At 42.0% G+C, this 24,079-nt stretch overlaps 1 protein-coding gene across 2 annotated transcripts in view; it reads right to left on the minus strand.

Annotated features, from left to right (window-relative positions):
* A1CF (APOBEC1 complementation factor) overlaps positions 1-23,816 on the minus strand; it is a gene marked incomplete at both ends in the record, with an annotated part of 42,882 nt that extends 19,066 nt beyond the window's left edge. For both annotated transcript variants that reach the window (XM_083364800.1, XM_083364799.1), the window contains 5 exons: positions 3,300-3,464; positions 15,594-15,832; positions 17,283-17,413; positions 22,705-22,839; positions 23,718-23,816. In XM_083364800.1, coding sequence (XP_083220926.1) covers positions 3,300-3,464; positions 15,594-15,832; positions 17,283-17,413; positions 22,705-22,839; positions 23,718-23,816 — 769 coding nt within the window. The remainder of the gene's footprint in view (positions 1-3,299; positions 3,465-15,593; positions 15,833-17,282; positions 17,414-22,704; positions 22,840-23,717) is intronic.
* Between the last annotated feature and the right edge of the window lie 263 nt (positions 23,817-24,079).

Genomic DNA, 24,079 nt, shown 5'->3' on the forward strand with positions numbered 1-24,079 from the left:
TTCCTTTTGTGTGTCCTGTTCTACATAGCAAGAAGCAGCATGCCATCATATCAATCCTGTCACAGGTAATCCTTGACTTACAACCATTCATTTAGTGACTGTTCAAAGTTACAATGACATTGAAAAAAGTGATTTATGTCCATTTTTCACACTTACGACCATTGTAGTATCCCCATTGTTCACATGATCAAAATTTGGATGCTTGGCAACTGACTCACATTTATGATGGTTGTAAGTCATCTGGGGGTGTGTGTCATCTGATCACCTTTTGTGATCTTCTGACAAACAAAGTCCATGGGGAAGCCAGATTCACTTAACAACCACATTACTAACTTAACAATCACAGTGATTCACTTAACAACTAAGGTAAGAAAGGTCGTAAAATTGGGCAAAATTCACTTAACAAATGTCTCGCTTAGCAACATCAATTTTGGCCTCAGTTGTGGTGATAAGTTGAGGAATACCTGTACAGCTCATTACTACCAGGCTGTGTTGTGTAGGATAAGCAATTGTCATTCGTATGATATTAGAAGCTCATACACTGTTGTATTCCATTTAGAATTTTTCTCATCACTTTTGGGGTTATTTCTATTTCTAGAAAAAACATCTAATAAAGTGGGAAAGAAGGACTACTGTAGTTACACACTGCAGCTTTCTGATAACACTAGGAGCCCTTTATTTGAGAGAAACTGGAGTAGTAGCAAAGCTTTATTGATTTCTTAGTTGGTTTAGAAATGTCAGAGCTTTCCTGGCAAGTGATGGACAGGAGAGGTTAGAACTTGATGCAATCTATATATTGATGGCAGTGAAGTTTAAATCTCCATCTGAGAATGTTTCGGCTGTTCCTGTGGATGTTAAAGAACACGGTGCATAAATCTGAACTCTCAATTTAAACAGTGTTCAAAGGGATGAGCAAAAATCACACAACATAAGTACCTTATAATTGCTGGCTTGTTCTGTTACTTTTTCTTTTGAGTAACAACCAATTTGTGCGCAATTTACGCTTGTCAGCAAAAACTGGCATCTTTCTCACATCTCTCTTGTTTGCCTACTTTTATACAAAACGACTCTGGTGCCAGCTATTCATTAAGAAGTGCTTAAAAAGTACTGGCATCGGACCTTGAAATTTTCAAATACTCTTAACTGCTGAAAATCTGTTGGTGTTCTTTAAATGTGTGAATATAAGGAAATTCCTTACTTGATGTTTTTGAATTTACAACATTATATGGCCGTGTGGACAGAAGGTTTTCACCCTCTGCCTCAAAAACTCTGAGAGTGAATGCAGGCCTCAGAATTAAATTGCTATATAGAGAAAAGTTATAATGGGGACCAGCTTGAAACTTAAATGCAGGTACATTGAATAAAGAACAGAGAATAACAGAGTTGGGAGGGACTTTGGAGGTCATCTAGTCTAATCCCGTGTGCAAGCAGGTGACCCTATACCATTTCAGACAAATGGCTGTCCAGTCTCTTCTTAAAAGCCTCCAGTGATGGGGCACCCACAACTTCTGAAGGTAAGACATTCCACTCATTAATTGTTCTCAATGTTAGGAAATTTCTCCTTAGTTCTAGGTTGCTTCTCTTCTTGATTAGTTTCCTGCCTTTAGGTGCTTTGGAAAATACGGTAGTTTGACCCCCCTCATACCTGTGGCAGCTGCTATCTTCTTTTCACTAGACTAGACATACCCAATTCCTCCAACCATATGTTTTAGCTTCCAGACCCCTAATCATCCTTGTTGCTCTTCTCTGCACTCTGTCCAGAGTTTCAACATTTTTTAATACATTATGGTGACCAAAACTTGATTCAGTATTCCAAGTGTGGTCTTACTAAGGCTTTGTAAAGAGGTACTAATAATTCACGTGATCTTGATTCTATCCCTCTATTAATGCAGCCTAGGATTGCATTGGCTTTTTTGGCTATTGCAGCACACTATTGGCTACTATTTAAGTAATTGTCCCCATGGACTCCAAGTAGACAAAAAATGCTAAAAGAAAGACATCATTCCAATGAAGCCTGTAGTATGTGCGTATGTAGTATTGAGCATACCATGGTTCACTCATGTAAACCTCTGCCTTGTGGTCTACACATGCTTCTGGATGCAATTCAAGATGTGTGTTTTTAGATGTGGGACCAATTATCCCTGATGGTCTCTATCCATTTTGCTATCCATGTTTCATCCCCAGGTCCCCTTGGTGAAACAGTGTTACCTGCTAAGTCCCAGGAAGTGTGACTTTTCTGTCATGGCACCTGCCCTCCAGAAATATAGAGGCCTCAGCCCTGTTGGCTTTTGGGAAGACCAGGAAATCTTGGATCTTCCCTCAGGCTTTGATGCCAGAATATTAATTATGGGGATTGACTTACTTCTTTGGGTTTCTTTTGAGGGGTTTTATGACTAGTTGTTTTATTTTGTTCACTATCCAGGGTTTCACTGGATATATGAACAACTGTAAAAAATTGATTCATAAGTAAAGCACTTGTTTTTTGAAAGTATATCTGCACATACAAATTCTCTAGCATAAGGAGATTTCCAAAATGCTTGAAGTTGCATGCCTCTGGCTATGCTGTAGTTCAATCAGTGACGAGCACAACTCACTTTGCTACTGTGACTTATCATTGCACTTTTGTTGGGACAGCAAATGTTCCACAGCATGACTTTGGCCATGGGAAATTTACAATAATGTTTATTGATTGACAGCTTGATTATCTACTGTTCTTGCAGGAAATTCAAAACAACGCACTGGTTTTTTTATGCATACAACATGGCTGTGAGCTTGGTTAGACTAAGAGATTATGTGTGGTTGATATCACCAATAACTAGGGATTTGAAAGGGGGAGTATACACATCATTTGCTTAGTGTTGTGGCTGGTTACTGAAGTATGAACTTCAGTTTTGCATAGGAAAATTATGGTTTGTGAGTCTTGAAGAACAAATTTATTTAAGAATTCTGGAATGCACCACTTAAACATTGGTTTTGATGTTCATTTGAGCAAAACATAGTGGTGTTTTAGATCAATTTTAAACAGTTAATTACATTATGAGCCTGTGTTAATCCAGATGTTTTAGACTACCTATTAGCCACGGTTAGCATGGTTAACTGAAGTTGTAATTTATTCCAACAAATATTGTTTGTGGACAGTAAAATAGTTCTTTCTTACTTTTAGTTTTTTGGCATCCATACAAATTAAAAATGTTTCAATTGTAATTAGTGTTTTTTCTAGATAAATGGTGGATTGATTTATTAAACTTCCTAGCTGACTACAAAATTGACCAAGCTGTTGTTGTTGTTGTTTTGTTTACCTGGCTTAATGTTGTTGAATTCTTTTTCAATTGTTTCTTCAGTAGTAGATAACATAAGATTTCGCACATAGAGGATTTTAACGGATGACATTGTATCTTCATCAACCTCAACTTCTGGTTCTGCCCAATCTACGGCAATCGGATGTCCCCATAATTGTATCCGTCCTGCAATGTAATTGGAAGTAAAATAAATGTAAAAAGGGAAAGCATCTTTACTGAAGGAGATAAGAAGGTTTGTGCTGAAGAGATGCAGCGGTGAACTGAATTTATGCTACAATATTGTAAAAGATACTGTTGATTGAAAAGGTCAAGGAAAAAGTAGATTAGGGTTTGTTTGTTTTTTTACATTGCCCATACTTTATAGTTTAACTGTCAATCTGAACCTTCCTAGAGAAGGGCTTTTCAACCTTTTCACCCACTGTACCACTTTTAGGATATGGCAACATCCGAGTACCACCAGTTGCCTAGCAAGGCGTCAAAAACATGATCACCACAAAAAAAAGTGATGAAGTACAGGTATTCCTCGACTTACAACAGTTCGCTTAGTGACTGTTTGAAGTTACAATGGCACTGAAAAAAGTGTCCCCCCAAGCCACAGCTGAGCAAGATACCTGCCTGCCTGCCCGGCGGCGCTCTTCCTCCTGTCTGAGGTTTTCATTGTTGTGAGCATTTCTGTTGAGGATTGGCAGCGGGGGTGTGGGGGGGTTGGTTTTCATTCCCCTGGTCTGCTGGGTGGTTGCAGCAGGTTTTAGTCACTTCACATGATCCTTGGACACTGTGACCGTCATAAATATGAATCAGTTGCCAAGCATCTGAATGTAAATCACAAGACCCTGGAGATGCTGCAACATTCTAGTTGATCGGCGTTTCTTCTGGGCTCAGCAGAAGTGCCAGGATCAGTGCCAAGCTCCAGCTGGAGCCTGGTGCTGATCCTGGCACTTCTGCTGAGCCCTGACAGCCCTGCAGCTCCAGCCATCTCTCTCTCAGGCTTGTGTGTTGCTGCCACCGGTTCAGCTCATTCCCCTCCCCCGCTACCACTTATCTATGTTAGATGATTAGTGCCAGCCATTGGCAGTTCCCCAAAAGGGTCATCAGATGGAGGCAAAGAGGCTTCTTTGCTTCCACTGATGAGCCAAGGGTCTCGGACCCTACAGCCCCATTGGTGAGAGTGTTTTATGGTCAGGGAGGGACCAAGACCCCCCATAAATACCTCTGCACGAGGGGCTGCTCTTTGTTCTAGTCTCCACTTCTCCTTCTAGTTCCAGTTCTCCTCTCCTAGCTCTTAGTCCTTCTTTTAGTCATGTAATGCTAGCTTGTTTTATTTTATTTCTCTCTCACATGCAGGCACGAATGCTTTCATGCCAAGTATTTCTTTCTCTTTGCTCTATCATGAATAAAGCTAATATGATTGCATCTCTGCGTGATGCCTTTGCTTGGAAGCTTCTTTAACGATTCACTCGTGAGACCACCTCACAAGTTGGTAGCAGAGGATGGTTTAAAGGAAAGCTTCCAAGCCAGCCTAGGACCTATCCAACAAGATGTCTGGAAAACCCAACTCAAATCCACTTATAACAGATGGCAGGACTTCTACTATCGTGACCAGGAGTCATCGATCAAAGACGGCGTCCCTGCCTACATCCAAGACTTCAGTCCCTGAAGCAACCTCAGCTGCAGGTGAGAGCATAAATGACCTTCATTCCGTCAGAGGATCCAGCAGAGCGTCTAGGACCCCTTCACATGCCTCTTTACAACTGAACGCCACAGAGGAGAGCATAGAAGGTTTGCAGACTGCCCAAGGCTGCTCAGATGCTGCAGAGACGGACCTGGCTGAAGCCAAACGCCGCGTGAGTAAGCTGACTGCACAGGAACGTGAAGAGCTGCTTAAAGAGATCTTTGCAATGCAGGGGAAAGGGGGGCAGCCCAGGAAACCGCGCGGGAAGCCTCCGAACACACGGTGAGTCTTTCCCTAGCGGCCACGAGGCCTCCAAATATGGCGCCCGCCACCCTTAGTGACCCCGGGACCCCAGGGCTTTTGGCGCGAACCCCCCCACCCAGCTGTGAGCTACAGCTTCCTGGGGCAAGCGGAAACAAGATGGCTCCGCCCACGTGGTCTGGCACAGGAAACAAGATGGCGGCCCCCTGTAAGCCCACACGGTCTAACAAAGACAAGAATTTTTTAAGTCTGGAAAGCCAGCAGTCCCTGGCATACAGCAGAAATGACATGCAATCCCTGGCTTCCAGCCAAAGCAGTATGTTAATTCCTGAGTTCTCCCCACCACAAAGCCTAAAGTGCTATGATGACAATGATGTCTGTCCAGCCAAAACTGTTACAACGGCTCTCCAGACAGCCATGCAAGCCCTGGCCACTGCCTTAGAGGCCAGCAAGACAGTGGCCCCAGCATCAGGAGTGCCCACCCCCCCCAAGGCCTCCCATCCTCTCCCCAGGGCCCAACTGCTGGGGGGAATCCAGCCTGCAGCCTCCCAACAATCAACCCCCGCGGCCTCCCACCTTCTCTTCAGGTCTCCAGGACCAGCCAGGCAAGCCAGGCAATGATGAAAATCCATTTGCCTGCAAACCTCGAGAGGATTCATTGAGGCAACTCCGAACTCGCAAATCTGGGCTCCGCCCCCCAATGCCTCATGGGATGAAGGGAGAAATCCTGAACAACGCCCTCCCTCGGATCACATGGTTTCCGGGCACGCCCATCTGGAGTTACTAAATAGTCAAGAAAGGATTCCCTCCTCGACCACTAGAGGGACCCCTTTTACTTTAGGAACCACTTTTCCACTCCCCTTTATGTCAATGGACATCTCAGATTTCTTTGAATATGGGTCTGAGTTTCTAGCCACAGATCTTCCTAGAGATTTTAAAAAACTACAACTGGGAGGAGAAAATTACAGCAGTTGGAGTAAAGATATACAGCTATATCTCTTAAAGAATGGGATTCTACAAATGGTTCAAAAACCACCCCCTCCCCCATGGGGACGTCAAGAAGAGCAGCGACACTTGCAGGCTTATTCTGCTCTGCTCAGTTCGCTGGACAATAACTTCTTCCCCAGCATCCCAGAAGGTCTCAGAGCTGCTCAGGTCTGGGAATTATTATACAATTTATTCAACAGCGATACCATTAGTTCCATCACCAGATATACAACTGAGCTTTATACAACCAAACTGAAGTTTGGTGCCAGCATGCCTGAACATCTTGCAAAATTAAAGGCACTCAGGGCAGAATTGATTTCCCGAGATTTTCCCGTAATTGATGTGAACATGCTCTCCATAATCTTTACTTCCCTAGACAGGAGTTGGAGAAATTTCATTGTTTCACTCGAAGCGGTCAAGAGGGAAGACTTAAATCTGTCCTACCTCACAGGGAGACTGATCGAAGAAGATAGAAGGAGACGGGATGCTGGAGAATACGCCAGAGTCACCACTCAGCAAGCCAGAAAGGGGCGCCACAACTCAGAGCAAATTAATACTCTACTTAAGTGTTTCATCTGTGGCTCTGAGGAGCACCTCAAGAAAGACTGCCCCCATCAACATCAAGCCCCTAAACATGGTCCCAATCAAGTAAGGGGCAAGGGGCAAGGAAGGGGGCATGGCAGGGGCAAGGGAAATTCTCTGCATACTTGTTCCCTCACCCCCACAACAAAGGCTGATAGCTCCACTGACTTATGGTTACTGGACTCTGGAGCTTCTTCTCACATTACTAATATGAGTCAAGGTTTTAAAAAGGTTAAAGAAAATTAACTCATCTGTCAAAGTGGCAAACGGTGATACTGCTTCGATTGTTGGGGAGGGGTTTGTTTCTGTACCTGGACTTGGGAAAGTTGAAGGTGTCTTACACGCCCCTTCCATAGCCAACAACCTTTTAAGCATTACCAAATTGTGTGACGATGACAAAGTGGAAGTTTTATTTCGCAAGGGGGGAGGTCATGTCACCCGGGACCAGAGGGTCATTGGAAATATTACAATCATAAATGGCTTACCATATTTTTCTCCCAAGCCACCACAGCCTGCCCCAAGGCTTTCCAAGGGCAGTGTGGGCAAGAAGCCTGAATCCCAGCAGGCACCTACAGCACCACTCAAGGCAACCAGAGCCAAGAGAGTGTCAATGGGGAAGCCAATTCACAATAAGTGCGTCCACCTCATGCACAGAAGGCTAGGACATGCAAGCTTCCCTGTAGTTAAAAAGATGGGAGAATTTGCTGAGGGAGTCCAGCTCAAGGACTGTGACGTGTTTCTGGACTGTGCCATTTGCAAGAAAACAAAGAGGAAGGCTGCCCCTATACCAAAGGTGTCATCCCGTAAGGCTCAGTACCCATACCAACTAGTGCATGTTGATTTGGTTGGGCCTTTTACACCATCCCTAGGAAAGAAAAGGTATTTTCTCACTGCCGTTGATGATTTTTCACGTTATGGTCACGTGTATACTCTCACAGAAAAATCTGAAGCCTTTGACGCCATAAAGTCACTGTACAACTTCGTAGAGACCCAGTACAAGACCAAGATCGCACAATTGCAGAGCGATCGCGGGGCTGAGTTCATGTCTCAGAAGTTCCAGGACTGGGTAAGGCGTAAGGGCATCCGCCATTTTCTAACTGCACCGTTCACCCCTTCGCAAAATGGTGTAGCTGAGAAAAGAAATGGAGTTCTGCAAACCATGATGCGTAGTCTGATTGCGGACGCAAATTTCGCAGAATCATACTGGGGGGAGGCAATTCATTATGCCAATTACACTTTAAACCGCACCTGGAGCAGTGTTGTGAACCAGACCCCATATTTCCTGGTTCACGGTAGGAAACCAAACCTGGGACATTTGCGCGTGTTTGGTTCCTATGCATGGGTACACATCCCCAAGCAGCTGCGGAAGAAGGGGAGATCTGTTTCTCAGAGACTAAGGTTCTTGGGCTATGCTCCTGGCTCCAAGGCCTATCGTTTCCTGGGAGAAGGGGGCAGGCCTGTGACTTCCCAATCTGCCTCTTTCGAAGAGGATTCCAATTGGACCCAGATCCACTCAAATGATCTGAGCCCATACGCCAACCGACCCAGCAAGGACACACCGACCGCGACATCACCAGAGGCGACCTCGTACCCTGCCACCGACGAAAGTGAGGAACAAGACGAAGATGCATCCAGTCCCACGGAGGAAGACACGCCGTCTTCACCCCCAGCGACGCCTCAGAGACCCGCGGAAGAAAAGAGCGGTGAGTGGCAGAAGGTAAGGAGGTCAAAGCGGTCCAACAAAGGGGTCCCGCCAAAGAGAATTGACATTGGCCACATCGCGTCTGTCAACAGCGTTGTGGTCACCCCAAAATCCTTCTCTGACATCCAGGAGCTACCCATCGAAGAGCAAGAGAAATGGCAGCTCGCAATGGAGAAGGAAATGCAGAGCTTAAAACAACTTAAGGTCTTCACCCCCCAGCAACCTCCAAAGGAGAGGAAAGTCATTGGCACAAGGTGGGTTTACAAAGCCAAACCACTTGCCAATGGCCTCTACCTGTATAACGCCCGTTTGGTAGCCCAGGGCTTTGCTCAGCGTTATATGGAAGACTACTCGGAGACTTACTCTCCAACCGTCCGGGCAGAGAGCGTCAAGGCCGCCCTCGTGACTGCAGCCGCTCTGGGAGAGGAAGTCTTCCAATTCGACATCCAGACGGCTTACCTCCACGCCAACTTGGACCGGCAGATCTACGTGAGGGCCCCACCTGGCTACCAGCAAGAAGGGGGAAATACATGGTTGCTCCACAAAGGGTTACATGGACTCAAGCAGTCAGGGAAATTATGGTATGACTGTCTTAGAAAGAGTTTAGAACGAGTTGGTTTCTCAGCATCTCATGCAGATCAATGTGTTTTCACACGCAATTCCAAGGGAACCACAGAACGGGTGTTAGTTTATGTGGACGACCTATTATATGTAGGGCCTAACAAGAAAGGGTGTGATGAATTTGCCAAGGCCCTGGAAGAAAAATTTACTCTGAAGTCTTTGGGGCGGGTTGACAAGTACTTGGGTGTGCATATTTTGGCCACTAAAGGGGGGTTCGCTCTATCTCAAAAAGAAAAGATAGAGGAATTACTGGCCAAATGCAAAATGACAGAATCAAATGCTACACATAGCCCAATGCAAAGCGACTTTTACAACCACACCCATAAGGACAGTCCTGAGTTCACAGATAACACGCTTTACAGATCTGTGATTGGCTCCTTGCTATACATCAGCAATTGGAGCAGACCTGACATAGCTTTAGCTGTGAATCTATTGTCCAGGCATGTGGAACACCCAAAGGAATTCCACTGGACTGCTGTTAAAAGGGTGCTTAGATACCTAAAGGGCACAGCTGATGCTCTCCTTATGCTAGAACCAGAGAAGGGGAAGACGGCCCAGCTCTCCGCTTACTCAGACGCAGACTGGGCTGGCGACACCAAAACTAGATGGAGCACTTCTGGTTTCCTCATATTGCTAAATGGCTGCCCAATACATTGGAATGTTAGGCAGCAAAAATTTATTTCTTGCTCCACGGCCGAGGCTGAATATGCCAGCCTGTCAGACACGGCCAATGATTTGACTTGGTTCAATGAGCTGATAACAAGCATCTGGGCATCTCCCCCTCTGCCCATCCAAATTCTAGAGGACAACACTGCCGCAATTGCAATCTCGGAGGCTTATGCAGTAGGATCCAGATCTCGCCATATAGACATACGCTATAAAAATGTCAGGCAGCTTACCAAAAAGGGTTTTATACATGTTGAGCACTGTAATACAGCTGACCAGATAGCTGATATGTTTACCAAGCCTGTTCCCATTGACCAGCACAACCTTCTGTGTAAGCGTTTGTGTTTGGCCTTCTGAATGTTTTTATGCATGTCTATGACACCTGCTCGCCCCTTACATACATTCACTGGTCCCTGTCATTGGCTGGCAAGAAGGGGAATTGTTAGATGATTAGTGCCAGCCATTGGCAGTTCCCCAAAAGGGTCATCAGATGGAGGCAAAGAGGCTTCTTTGCTTCCACTGATGAGCCAAGGGTCTCGGACCCTACAGTCCCATTGGTGAGAGTGTTTTATGGTCAGGGAGGGACCAAGACCCCCCATAAATACCTCTGCATGAGGGGCTGCTCTTTGTTCTAGTCTCCACTTCTCCTTCTAGTTCCAGTTCTCCTCTCCTAGCTCTTAGTCCTTCTTTTAGCCATGTAATGCTAGCTTGTTTTATTTTATTTCTCTCTCACATGCAGGCATGAATGCTTTCATGCCAAGTATTTCTTTCTCTTTGATCTATCATGAATAAAGCTAATATGATTGCATCTCTGCGTGATGCCTTTGCTTAGAAGCTTCTTTAACGATTCACTCGTGAGACCACCTCACAATCTAGGATGGTCACGTACCACCTGCCAGGTGCCAATGTACCACAGGTGGTACCCGTACCACTGGTTGAAAAGCCATGTCCTACAGAGGGCTAGTACTAGTAGCGCCAGAAAGAATGAAGCGACTGGGCCAAAGCCGAAAGGACGCTCAGCTGTGGATATGTCTGGTGGTGAAAGGAAAGTCCGATGCTGTAAAGATTTTTTCTCCATAGGAACCTGGAATGTAAGATCCATGAATCAAGGAAAGCTGGACGTGGTCAAACAAGAGATGACAAGACTGAACATCGACATCTTAGGTATCAGCGAACTAAAATGGACAGGAATGGGTGAATTTAATTCAGATGACCATCAGGTATACTACTGCGGGCAAGAATCCCTCAGAAGAAATGGAGTAGCCTTCATAATCAATAAAAGAGTAGGAAAATCAATACTGGGATACAATCCTCAAAATGACAGAATGATCTCAGTTTGAATCCAAGGCAAACCATTCAATATCACAGTAGTCCAAGTCTATGCCCCAACCACCAGTGCTGAAGAGGATGAAATTGACCGGTTCTATGAAGCCCTACAGCACCTTATAGAACTAACACCCAAAAATGATGTCCTTATCATCATGGGGGATTGGAATGCTAAAGTAGGAAGCCAAAAGATAACTGGAATAACAGGCAAGTTTGGCCTTGGAGTACAAAATGAAGCAGGGCACAGGCTGATAGAATTTTGTCAAGAGAATACGATGGTCATAGCAAACACTCTTTTCCAACAACCCAAGAGACGGCTCTACACATGGACATCACCAGACGGTCAACACAGAAATCAGATTGACTATATGCTCTGCAGCCAAAGATGGAGAAGCTCTATACAGTCGGTAAAAACAAGACCAGGAGCTGACTGTGGCTCAGACCATGAGCTTCTCCTTGCAAAGTTTAGGCTTAAACTGAAGAAAGTAGGGAAAAGCACTAGGCCACTCAGGTATGAATTAAATCATATCCCTGTTGAATATACAGTAGAGGTGACAAATAGATTTAAGGAATTAGATCTGATAGACAGAGTGCCTGAAGAACTATGGACAGAGGTTCGCGACATTGTACAACAGGTAGCAACCAAAACCATCCCAAAGAAAAAGAAATGCAAGAAAGCAAAATGGCTGTCTGAGGAAGCTTTGCAAATAGCTGAGGAAAGGAGGGAAGCGAAAGGCAAGGGAGAAAAACATAGATATGCCCAATTGAATGCAGAATTCCAGAGAATAGCTAGAAGAGATAAGAATGCCTTCTTAAATGAACAGTGCAAAGAAATAGAAGAAAACAATAGAATAGGGAGGACCAGAGATCTTTTCAAGAAAATTGGAGAGATGAAGGGAACGTTTCATGCAAAAATGGGCATGATAAAGGACCAAAATGGCAGGGACCTAACAGAGGCAGAAGAGATTAAGAAGAGGTGGCAAAATTACACAGAAGAACTATACAAGAATGAGCTTAATGTCCCAGATAATCACAATGAGGTGGTCACTGACCTCGAGCCAGACATCCTAGAATGTGAGGTGAAGTGGGCCTTAGAAAAGCTGAGCAACAACAAAGCTAGTGGAGGTGACAGTATTCCAGCTGAGCTATTCAAAATCTTAAAAGACAGTGCAGTAAAAGTGCTACACTCAATTTGCCAGCAAATTTGGAAAACTCAACAGTGGCCACAGGATTGGAAAAGATCAGTTTACATTCCAATTCCAAAGAAAGGCAGTGCCAAAGAATGTTCAAACTATCGCACCATTGCACTCATTTCTCATGCTAGTAAAGTCATGCTTAAAATCCTACAAGCTAGACTTCAGCAGTATGTGGATCGAGAACTACCAGAAGTACAGGCAGGATTTCGAAGAGGCAGAGGAACTAGAGATCAAATTGCCAACATACGCTGGATCATGGAGAAAGCTAGGGAGTTCCAGAAAAACATCTACTTCTGCTTCATTGACTATGCTAAAGCCTTTGATTGTGTGGATCATAACAAACTGTGGCAAGTTCTTAAAGAGATGGGAGTACCAGACCATCTTATTTGTCTCTTGAGAAACCTATATGCGGGTCAAGAAGCAACAGTGAGAACTGGACATGGAACCACTGATTGGTTCAAAATTGGGAAAGGAGTCCGGCAAGGCTGTATACTGTCGCCCTGCCTATTTAACTTATATGCAGAGCACATCATGAGAAAGGCAGGGCTAGATGAATCAAAAGTTGGAATTAAGATTGCCGGAAGAAATATCAACAACCTAAGATACGCAGATGATACCACTCTAATGGCAGAAAGTGAAGAAGAACTAAAGAGCCTCTTGTTGCGGGTGAAGAAGGAGAGTGCAAAACTTGGGTTGAAACTTAACATTAAGAAAACCAAGATCATGGCATCTGGCCCTCTCAATTCTTGGCAAATAGATGGGGAAGAAATGGAGGTAGTGACAGATTTTATTTTCCTGGGCTCCAAGATCACTGCAGATGGGGACTGTAGCCAAGAAATTAAAAGACGCTTGCTCCTGGGGAGGAAAGCCATGGCAAATCTAGACAGCACACTAAAAAGCAGAGACATCACCCTGTCAACAAAAGTGCGTATAGTCAAGGCTATGGTCTTCCCAGTTGCAATGTATGGCAGTGAAAGTTGGACCATAAAAAAGGCTGAGCGCCAAAGAATTGAGGCCTTTGAACTATGGTGCTGGAGAAGACTCCTGCGAGTCCCTTGGACTGCAAGGCGATCAAACCGGTCAGTCCTAGAGGAGATCAATCCTGACTGCTCTTTAGAAGGCCAGATCCTGAAGCTAAAACTCAAATACTTTGGCCACCTAATGAGAAGGAAGGACTCACTGGAGAAGAGCCTAATGCTGGGAAAGATCGAGGGCAATAGAAGAAGGGGACGACAGAGAATGAGGTGGCTGGATGGAGTCACTGAAGCAGTAGGCGTGAGCTTAAATGGACTCCAGAAGATGGTAGAAGACAGGAAGGCCTGGAGGAATGTTGTCCATAGGGTCGCGATGGGTCGGACACGACTTCGCAGCTAACAACAACAACAACAGTCTATACAGGAAGTCCTCAACTTTCAACCATTTAGTGACTGTTCAAAGTTGTAGCATCTCTGTAGTCACCTTATATACCCTTCTGTCACGTGATCGTCTTTTACAACAAAATCAATAAGGGGAGCCAGATTCACTTAACTTAACAACTGCAACGATTCACCAAAGAACTGTGGCAAGAAAGGTTGTAAAATAGGGCAAAAGTCGCTTAACAACTTTCTTCCTTAGCAATGGACATTTGGGGCTCAGTTCTGCTCGTAAGTCGAGGACTGCAATCGTGTTTGAAACACTACTGTAACTCCTCATCTTGTGAGGGTTGGGAACTGGATTTTGTGAGCGTGTTGCTATTATAATTAGCTTCATATCTTACGTTAAAAGGAAAGTGTTTTTTTCCTTGAATCAGATTTAGCATGCAGCTAAATCCCCCACTGAGATACCAAAATTCAGTGAGAAAATGGGGATGAATTTTGACAAGATATTTCAAGCTGTTATCAGGGCTCTTATCAAGGCTAGGTGCTTTAAGGATGGTTATCAAGCTGTTATCAGGGCTAGGTGCTTTAAGGATTGGAGGGGAACAGTTAGTCTTAAAAGAGGCTCCAAATCTTACCTGGGTCCCAGTGACAGGGGTGTGACAATAACATAAACAGACTGAAAAAAATATTAATCCCTTTTCCATTTGGTGGGTCTTGGATATCCTCCGGGGGATCTCCAAAGTATCAGAAGACTGTTTGGAATGCCTGACCCTCCAAATGCTTGGCCCAATTTACTACATAATGAAATATCTTTCAAGTTAGACAATTTGAAAACGCGTGGACTTCAACCTCCAGATCTCCCAGTGTGGCTGGGCAATTCTGGGAGTTAAAGTCCACACGACTTCAGCTTTCAAAGATTGAGAAACTCCGGTGCAGAGTAAACTCAACCTTTCTAGTTTCTTAACCATTTTAACAATGCCTGTCCTGTCCTTAAATGTCTATTCTGGTCAACTTCTCTGCTCTCTTAAAACCCACACAGATTTACACCCTTCCTCAGAGGCAGCCAAAGATGCAAAACAGCTAGCAGACTGCCAAGCCACATTGAAAAGAGGGATGGAGGGACAGAGGTTTTTCCACTGTTCAAAGCGGGGGATTTTTTTTTCTTCATCTCAGGTGCCAAAATAATTTAGTCAGCATAGAGAGTTGTGCATACTGAAAAGAAAGATAAGGGAGGGAGGGATAACTCTGCGACCTCTGTCTCAGGTTTCTTGCGTGAAATTTGACAAAAACACTAGGAATGAAATCAAGTGCTACTGCACTGAACTAGTGATCAATCTTTGGGTTTTGTTTCTTTTTCTTTTTTTTTAAAGTGAATACTGGTACTGGGGGTAAGTCTGCAGACCTTTTAGCAAAGCCAATAAGTAGCAATTTGCTACTTTTTCTTGACCCCCTCCCCTCCCTCCCAAATTGCAGCTTGAGTTTTGCTTTGGCTACATATTAGGGCCGTGGGGGCGAACCTCTGGCACGTGTGCCACGGGCGGCACGCAAAGCCCTCTCTGTGGCCGCGCGTGCCATTGCCCCAGGCCTAGGCCTTCAGCTGGGTTTTATAAAACCTTTTCACTTTAGGCCTCCGCCACTGTGTGCAAAAAAAAAAAGGTTCAATCAATTTCTACTTCTTGTGGGGGGGGGGAAATGACTCTCGCAAAATTGGAATTGATTGAACTTTTCAGTCCCACCCAGTCTGCCGTTACCACCACAGCCATGCCCACCCAATGGGCTACACCCGCCCAATTGGCCACACCCACCCAATGGGCCATGCTCACCCGGCACCCGACGATACATAAGTGGGTTTTGGGTTGCAGTTTGGGCACTCGGTCTCTAAAAGGTTCACCATCACTGTATTAGGGAATTTTGGGGGCTTACCTGGGAGCAGTTTTCGTCTTGCCATAGCTGCTGCTCTGTGGCTTCCATATTCCACAAAAGCAAACCCCCGGTTTTTTGCTTTATCAGCTGCACTGGGGTACACAATGACATCAACCACCCCCTCCGTTACTTTCCGCATTTCGGCTAAAATTTCTTCCCTTTTCTTGGCTTTTGGAATTCCTCCTACAAATAAGCGGCAGTTGTCCACACTGGCACAAACACCGAGTAACCGACCGTCCCTGTATGAAAAAGGAGAATTTCATTGATGGGATGAAACTCCTTGGAAAATCTTGGCTGGGAATATGATTTAGAACCCACGTTGCTCTGTGATTGGTGTGAACAACCAAATAATCAGTAAATGTCCATGGAGATTCTCAATGTGTTTTTATTCAAAAGGCAACTGGACTTTTTGTTTGTTTGCTGTGTGTGTGTGTGTGTGTTTGAAAATGTTTCACTTCTCATCAAAGAAGCTTCTTCAGTCCTGAACTGAACTTCAATTCTAGAATTGAAGAAGCTTCTGGGATGAGAAGTGAAATGTTTTCAAAGAAAAAAAACACCAAGATAATCCAGTTACCTTTTGGAAAAAGCCCCTTTGGGTCAAGTGATCAATAAATTACTAAATGTTTCATTAACAATACAATGAAGCTTTTGTGGAGAAATGACTATTTTAGCTCTAGCCTAATGAAAACCTATTCACACAAATGGATAAATGGTGAGAGAAAGTTTTACACAAACGCTTATTTTGCTCTTCCTTTGTTAAATTAAGGGTATTTTTAGAATGATGTTTCATAGTGCTATCGCTAGGAGTCATCTAGGAGCATAATTACAACATCTTCTCTTTAAATATATTTCTTGTGTAAATTTAAAAAAAGGGTGGAATTAATGGTAGGTAACATAAGAAGGTTGTAAAGGCAAGTTTTACCCTCTTCAGGGAAGACCTGTCTAAAATTATTAAAATTAGGTAGGCAACAGAACCTTAACTGCTAGAGTATGAAAAAAAGACTTCACTTTGAGGTCTTGATTTCTCAAATTCTCTTTCTTACAACTGTCGCCTCTTCCCAGCCACATGCATATCATTTTCTTGAAATCTGTAGACTTCAGGACTTGATGTGGAGATTTTCAATTATTGATCCTTGCTGTAAATTTGTTTACAGTATTTGTATTGTTGTTTTAGAAATGAAGATCACAGGTGGCTTGGCTAATAACGCTGATTTTAAAATAAGTGGCATGCTTTTCACAAATCAGTAAATATAAAAACAGCTGCGGTATAAGAAAAATAAAGTCCAAAAATGTGGTTTCAGCTTAGGTGTGTACAGCCAACTCTTACTTTTTTTGTAGGAAAAGAACAAATCACCGAGAGTTAACAGGAATGAGGAAAAGGCAAGTGAACTGAATACTAACTCCAGCCGTTGTTTATATAGGACAGTCTGCCTGGAATTTGGAATTCTGCAAAAGTCTTGTATTTTTTTATTATTCTCAGCAGCAAGCTGTAGGAAGGTAGCAGACTTACAAAGTCCTATTTGAAGAAAAATACGGTCTCATTTCATCCATCCATTTTTTTTACACATGTTGCTTTATTTTGTGTTCTTTGGTATCCAGACATTGACTTTTATAGGCTTCAGTAAATTTTAATGGTCTTTGGAGGCAAAATACCAGTCCACTAAATAAAAATTAGCAAAGTCAGCTTACCGAATTTCATAATTGTTCAGTTGCTTGATTGCATTCTTTGCCTCTTGTTTATTGCAGAAGGTTACAAAGGCATATCCCCTGTTGTTTCCACTGAAATCCATCATCATCCGCATCTCGTAGATTTTACCAATCTGGAAAAGTCAAGCATAAAGTTCCATAGTTTTTTTTGGTTTTTTTAAGAAAAGGAATTGCTACCTGTGTTACAGTTTATCAAGGTCTGTTGTCCTCACAGTTCTGACTGTATGCTTGTTTCATTTTAGGACAGGTTACCTTTCAACATACTTTATTTGAGATCTGTTTTCTGACCCATGTATAAATCTGAAACAAACAAACACAAGAGGCATATGCTGAAGCCCCAGGATAGCAATAGCAATAGAACTTAGACTTATATATCACTTCACAGTACTTTACAGCCTTCTCTAAGCAGTTTACAGAGTCAGCATATTGCCCCCAACAATCTGGGTGCTCATTTTACCGACTTCGGAAGGATGGATGAGTCAACCTTGAGCTGCTGAGAATTGAACTGCCAAACTGCTGGCAGCTGGCAGTCAGCAGAACTAGCCTGCAGGACTGCATTCTAACCACTGTGCCACCATGGCTCTTAGCAAGTTAGGAATTATTTTTATTAACACATTCCGGTAATAATTGACTTGTTTCAGGAATCTTAGACTTCTGTCCGTTGTGTTTCTTAATTTTTTCCCCTCTTAGGATTCTTGCCCACTTTTAAAAATTACGAAGGAAGCCAAAAGAACTTTTGTATGCATGGGTTATTTTATTTATTGTATTAAAAATTAAAATCAACACATTGGCTGCTGTTACTACTGTGTTTCCCCGAAAATAAGACGCAACTGGAAAATAAGCCCAGCCTAGCATGATTTTTCAGGATGCTCGTAATATAAGCCCCACCCCCAAAATAAGCCCCAGTTAAGCTCATCAGCCAGATGGACGCATTTAGTACCATATTTTCCCGAAAATAAGACCTAACTGGAAAATAAGCCCTAATGCATCTTTTGGAGCAAAAATTAATATAAGACCCAGTCTTATTTTCGGGGAAACACGGTACTATTTATCATGCTTGGTAGGATTTTAATATGGTATTATTTTTCTGTGTAGGCCCGCAAATAATTTTAATTTTTGAGGGCTCCTGAAAGAATGGGGGACCCCCTACTTTAAGAAACACTGATTTAAATTTAAGTCATGTTATCTTGAATGAATATGTTTAATGTTGGTTTTTAATTTAAGCTGTAATAATAAATTAATAAAATCATTGCTAAATTTTTAGTATAAATATGCTGTAAAATTTATTGCAATATTGTTACAATGAACTGTTTGCATTGAGAAAAATACTTCAGGATAAAAATAGTAGAAAAAATAGGTCCCTCGTCGATGCAGTACAAGCATGAGATGTTTTGGATATTTCTACATTAACAGCAAAAAGCTGGGGATAGTCCATTTAAAGTTGGCTATGAATGAAATGACATATAAGCCTAAGTAAAATAAACAGACAGGTGACTGCTTTTGTATACTTAGGCAACACTGAGATATTAAGGGTACTCTGAAGAGCAATTTTCTCAGAACTGCTATCTTCCAGATATGTTTGATTTCAATTCCCATACTTCCTAACCTACAGATGCCAGTGGCCATGGTGTGAACGTTATTGGAGTGGAAGTTCAAAACAGGGGGAAAGAGATAGATGGAAAATTTATCTCACAGGCTATGAAGATAGGGCTAGTCATATTTTTGCCTTAAGGCAAAAGGATGGATTTGATAGGATGTCTTTTGATCCTCAAGATATGCAAACTAGCCTTCCACCTAGTGCCACTAAGTGAGAGAGTTCTGTTGCTTATGATATACGTCTTGGCTCATGCTCTTGATAATTACTTTTTTAATTTTTTTTATTTTAATTCCATTTATATCCCGCCCTTCTCCGAAGACTCAGGGCGGCTTACAAGCTTAGCAGTAGCCTTCATTCTATGTATATGCCTGCTTATTAGGGCTTTATACCAGATCCAGGCTGCCTAAATCTAAATAACTATACGGCACCAAGTACATTTTAAAAAGTCTAACACTTTGCTATCATCTAATGGTCATGGAGGTGACTGCAGCTCAGATTGGTAGCACTGAGTAACTCTTCTTTTCAAGGTTTATGATGGTTCCAATACAAAGATGATTAGTGGACTGGAAGGCTAAAACATATGAGGAACGGTTGGTGGAATTGGGTATGTCTAGTCTAATGAAGAGAAGGACCAGGGGGGACATGATAGCAGTGTACCAATATCTCAGGGGCTGCCACAAGGAAGAGGGAGTCAAGCTATTCTCCAAAGCACCAGAAGGCAAGACAAGGAACAATGGATGGAAACTAACCAAGGAGAGAAGCAACCTGGAACTAAGGAGAAACTTCCTGACAGTGAGGACAATTAACCAGTGGAACAACCTGCCTCCAGAAGCTGTGAATGCTCCAACACCGGAAGTCTTTAAGAAGAGACTGGACAGCCATTTGTCTGAAATGGTATAGGGTTTCCTGCCTGAGCAGCGGGGTGGACTAGATGACCTCCAAGGTGCCTTCCAACTTTTTTATTATTATTATTATTATTATTATTATTATTATTATTATTATTATTATTATTATTATTATTATTATTATTATTATTGACAGCCAGAGTTTTGATAAGAGCAAAGGTCTAGTCACAGCAGACAATATAGTAACACAGATCAACCAACTCCAGTGACCATCTTCCAGATACTCTCCTCTCAATTCCAGTTATAAACCAGAGGCAACCATTAGCTACAAACTATGAAAGTTATTTCGTCTGCTGGAGTATGGAAAGTTGCTCCAGATATTAAAATGTAGTTAGATTCATGGTTCCTGTGACAAAATGATCCAATCGCAATGTTTCTGCTTGGTCTTCCTTTTGTTCTATCTATTCCATTTCCCTTCCTTCCCAGTTTTCTGTTATGCTCCCAAACATTACGATAGAATTTCATGCTTATTCACCTACTCAGCCCACCATTCTCTTCTTTTAGCTTACTTCATTCTTTGGGAAGGGGGAGGGGCTAATTTTTTTTCTTACTGTTCCTCCTACATTGTGAAGCTGATCCTATGAATTACTGCTGCTATTTTGATTCCATTAAGTAGGGCAGTGGGATAATGTAAATAGCTGTTTTGTTATATGATACTGATTTAACATGCAGATCTTATTTTCTGCTTCTCTCACAGAGTGCAGTCTCAATCAGCTATTCAATTAAAAATATATTGCACGGTTATCAAGGGTTTGTCATTTTTGCTTCATGGATTCATGATCACTTTGGATTTTTTTTTACCTTTTCTTCCCTTGTTTTTGGCCCCTGACATCAAAACTCCCTTTATAACTGTTGCTGTCACAAATAATTTTACTGATGTGCATGGCAAGCAGCGATGTGAATGAAAGTTGTAACAATGTTCTTTCAGGACAGAGTTAAAAGAGTGCATGATTTCAGAGCCCATAGCATTGCAATCAGTTGCAGGAATGCAAGGGAGGATCATATATGAGACACTCAGTCCAAACAGTGATTGGAACTGGAATTGTAGCAAATCTACTGATGGAATAGTGCTACGTTTTCTGAAGACGTTTTTTTGAAAGCTCATGATTCCAAGGAGAATCTATAGTTACATATTTTTTTTATTCATGAAAGAATTAATAGTCTAACTTTAAAAAATAGATATGCCAAACAAGAAAATATTTGCAAACAAAAAAGTCAGCCATTGGAAATTAAATGTCTATTCTAGAAGAGGGGTCTTCAAACTAGGCCCTTTTATGACTTGTGGACTTCAATTCCCAGAATTCCTCAGCCAGCATGCCTGGCTGAGGAATTCTGGGAGTTGAAGTCCACAAGTCATAAAACGGCCAAGTTTGAAGACCCCTGTTCTAGACTATAACTGCAAATTCTATGCATGCTTGGAATACATTCCATTGAACACAAGAGTGTTGCCTCATAGGTTCATCTTGTAAAGTTAAGCTACAGTAAAATATCTTCAGTCTTTAGCTTTTAAATATGTTACAATTTAAATTGATAGGTTGAAGGGGAAACATCAAAGGAGAAAAAAAAAGAAATATCAGTGTCTTTTTGGAAATGAAGAACCTTCCCCATAGAAATTTATAGAGAACCATACTGAGTTTTTGAAAACATTTTCTATATATAAGAATTCCACATTAGATATCAAGTATCCTGGGAGAGAGTTATTTCTATTCTGACCACATCTACCTTACACTGAAGAGTGAGGCTTAAAGACACCCATTTGTCAGAAAGAAAACCTCTGTATATATCTTATTTTATGTAATTATATGAGAAATATCACATAGGATAAAAGTATGAAAATAATTAATAAATTCAGGTCATATATGACTAATATACAAGTAGGATCCAAAGGATCAAAAATTATGGATTTTTAGTTATTTCTGATACATTTCCTTAGTTGGTTTATTACATGTGCTTTTATACATATCATTTTAGTTAGAAATTAACAGTTTCTAAATGAATGTGGATTAGTCAGTGTAATACTTTAACCACTTTAAGAGTTTCTAAAAGGCTTTGTAAGTACTATAGGTAAGTTACATAACATATTTGTCTACCAACAGCACTAAATCCTGTGTCATCTTGAAGATTATTGTGTCTCCAGAACAATACTTAGAAATGACAGAGGCAGCCACAAAGGTATTTGAGTAGCCCTTGTAAAATCACTGTTATAGATTACACATGGAGTTCCAAAACAAGATACTTAACTGGAAATTGCAAATTGACTAACTCCAGTCAATATTTAAAAGTGGGTTATTTTTTGTGCAATTATCAAAAGTGAATGAGATAGAGGCAGAGCAGGAGCAGGACTTCAGCTCTGTAAGAACCGTGTGAACAATGGATACATTGAAGGTTAAGATTTATACATGCCAACCTACTGCTCTGGAAAGGCCAAGAAGGTTTGACTCTGAGCTTTAGAACCGGGGTCCCCAAGCCCCGGTCCGTGGACCGGTACCAGGCCACAGCATGCCAGGAACCAGGCTGCAAAAACAAGCAAAGCCCCATTTGTGGGATGCAGGCAGCCCACGAAACCACGGCCCCTCGGGTCCGCAGAAAAACCACTCTCCATGTAACAGGTCCCCCAGTGCCCCAAAGGTTGGGGACCTCTGCTTTAGAAAATGTAAGATCTGAGTTGCTGTGGTAGACTCTCTGTCTAACATGCAGTTCTGTTCTAGAAAAAAAAATATATCCGAAGAAATGTGTTGCATCCACACATCTGCAAAAATACATCAATGATGTCCAATTTCTCCAGGCACTGCACAAATCCAGTTCATTTAACTTTACTTGTTTTAGGTATGCGTCTTGCCAATAACTTCATTCCTTTGACTATACCCCAAGGAAAAGAAAACCCACTAAATGGTATTATTACTTTTTCACATAATGGAATAAGTTCATCTTCAAAGAGATCTCGGGGAAGTTTTCCAATGAAAATCTCACAGCCTCGTTCTGGTGGTGGTCCATTCCAATCTGGTGGTGGCCCTCCGTATTTTCGTTGACCATTTTCCTTAATAAAAAAAAACAAAAACAAAATTTGGAACTGTATTAATTACAACATTACTTATATCCCTAGTAATATTACTGAATTGTCTTCCTGTAGTTATATCTTTTTCTGCACTTGAATTTTACCTTATTTTTATTTGCTCCTGGCCCTGTCTTCACTCCATTACATTTATTTTAGAGCCTCTGTTTACCTCTCAAGTGATTAAGGAACTTACCTAGTCATGAGGAAAGAGCCTATAAAGATGGCTGGAATTGTGCAAGAATGAAGAACTTAGTTCATTTTGTATTTCATTGTCTCATTTAAATTGCAAATATATACTTTCTGAATCGTTACGGTAAATTAAGTGCATGTGTGCATGTGTGTGTATATTTGCACATCACAATATTAGGTTGCAATGCATTACTAGAGGAAGCTGCATACAAAGCTATGTATATTATGTAAAAAGCATTGTCTAAGGAAATATATTAGGCCACGCATACAGTATATTTAGGAGAAATGTGCATGTATTCATTTTTTGTCTATGGGATTTAAAGCCATAAAGCTGCATGAAGGAAATTAAATGAACAACTGATTGGAAAAATCTGAGACCAATCATCAATTGTCCCTCTGCTAAATGCTCAGTTCACATTGATACGTTGAATGCAGGGCTGCAATGTGAATTGGCAGTTCACAGAAAGACCCCGGCAGCAAGATTATCAGAATGGAAACCATTGGCACTGGAAAACCCATGTAACATTTGAACCTCATTTAAAAAAAAAGATATTACTTAGGGGAGAACTTCTGGTGAAAGCCATTGGGAAGCGTAGTAGACTTCAGTTTCCTCATTTCACTTTCAAATTAGTAACCTAAAAGTTGTATTTATGTGACAGGGAAGTTCCTACCTGAATCAAACTATATCCTGTGCGCTGAATTAAAGTGCGAAGGGCAACTTCTTTCTCTGTGCCGGTCAATCCATCCCCGGATTTTTTATTTGATTCCATTGTGTGTGATTACCACCAAAAAATCAGGTTAATTAGGTGTACTCACTGCAATCAAATTTAAGATAAATTAAGTAAATTAAAATAGTTCTGCAAAGGAAATTTCCATCACAGCAATGAGGAAGGTCTTTATAGGAATCACTCACGAGTAATTAAAAAACAGAACTTGAAATCCAACAAACTTCAGAAAGGATAGAGAATCAGGCTGGGAATCTTCTTTCTCCAGAAGATTTGTGAGGGCTTTGAAGCAAGAAATTGTTCAGATG

The sequence above is a fragment of the Vipera ursinii genome (assembly GCF_947247035.1).
Source record: "Vipera ursinii genome assembly, chromosome: 5".
Classification (NCBI taxonomy): Eukaryota; Metazoa; Chordata; class Lepidosauria; order Squamata; family Viperidae; genus Vipera; species Vipera ursinii.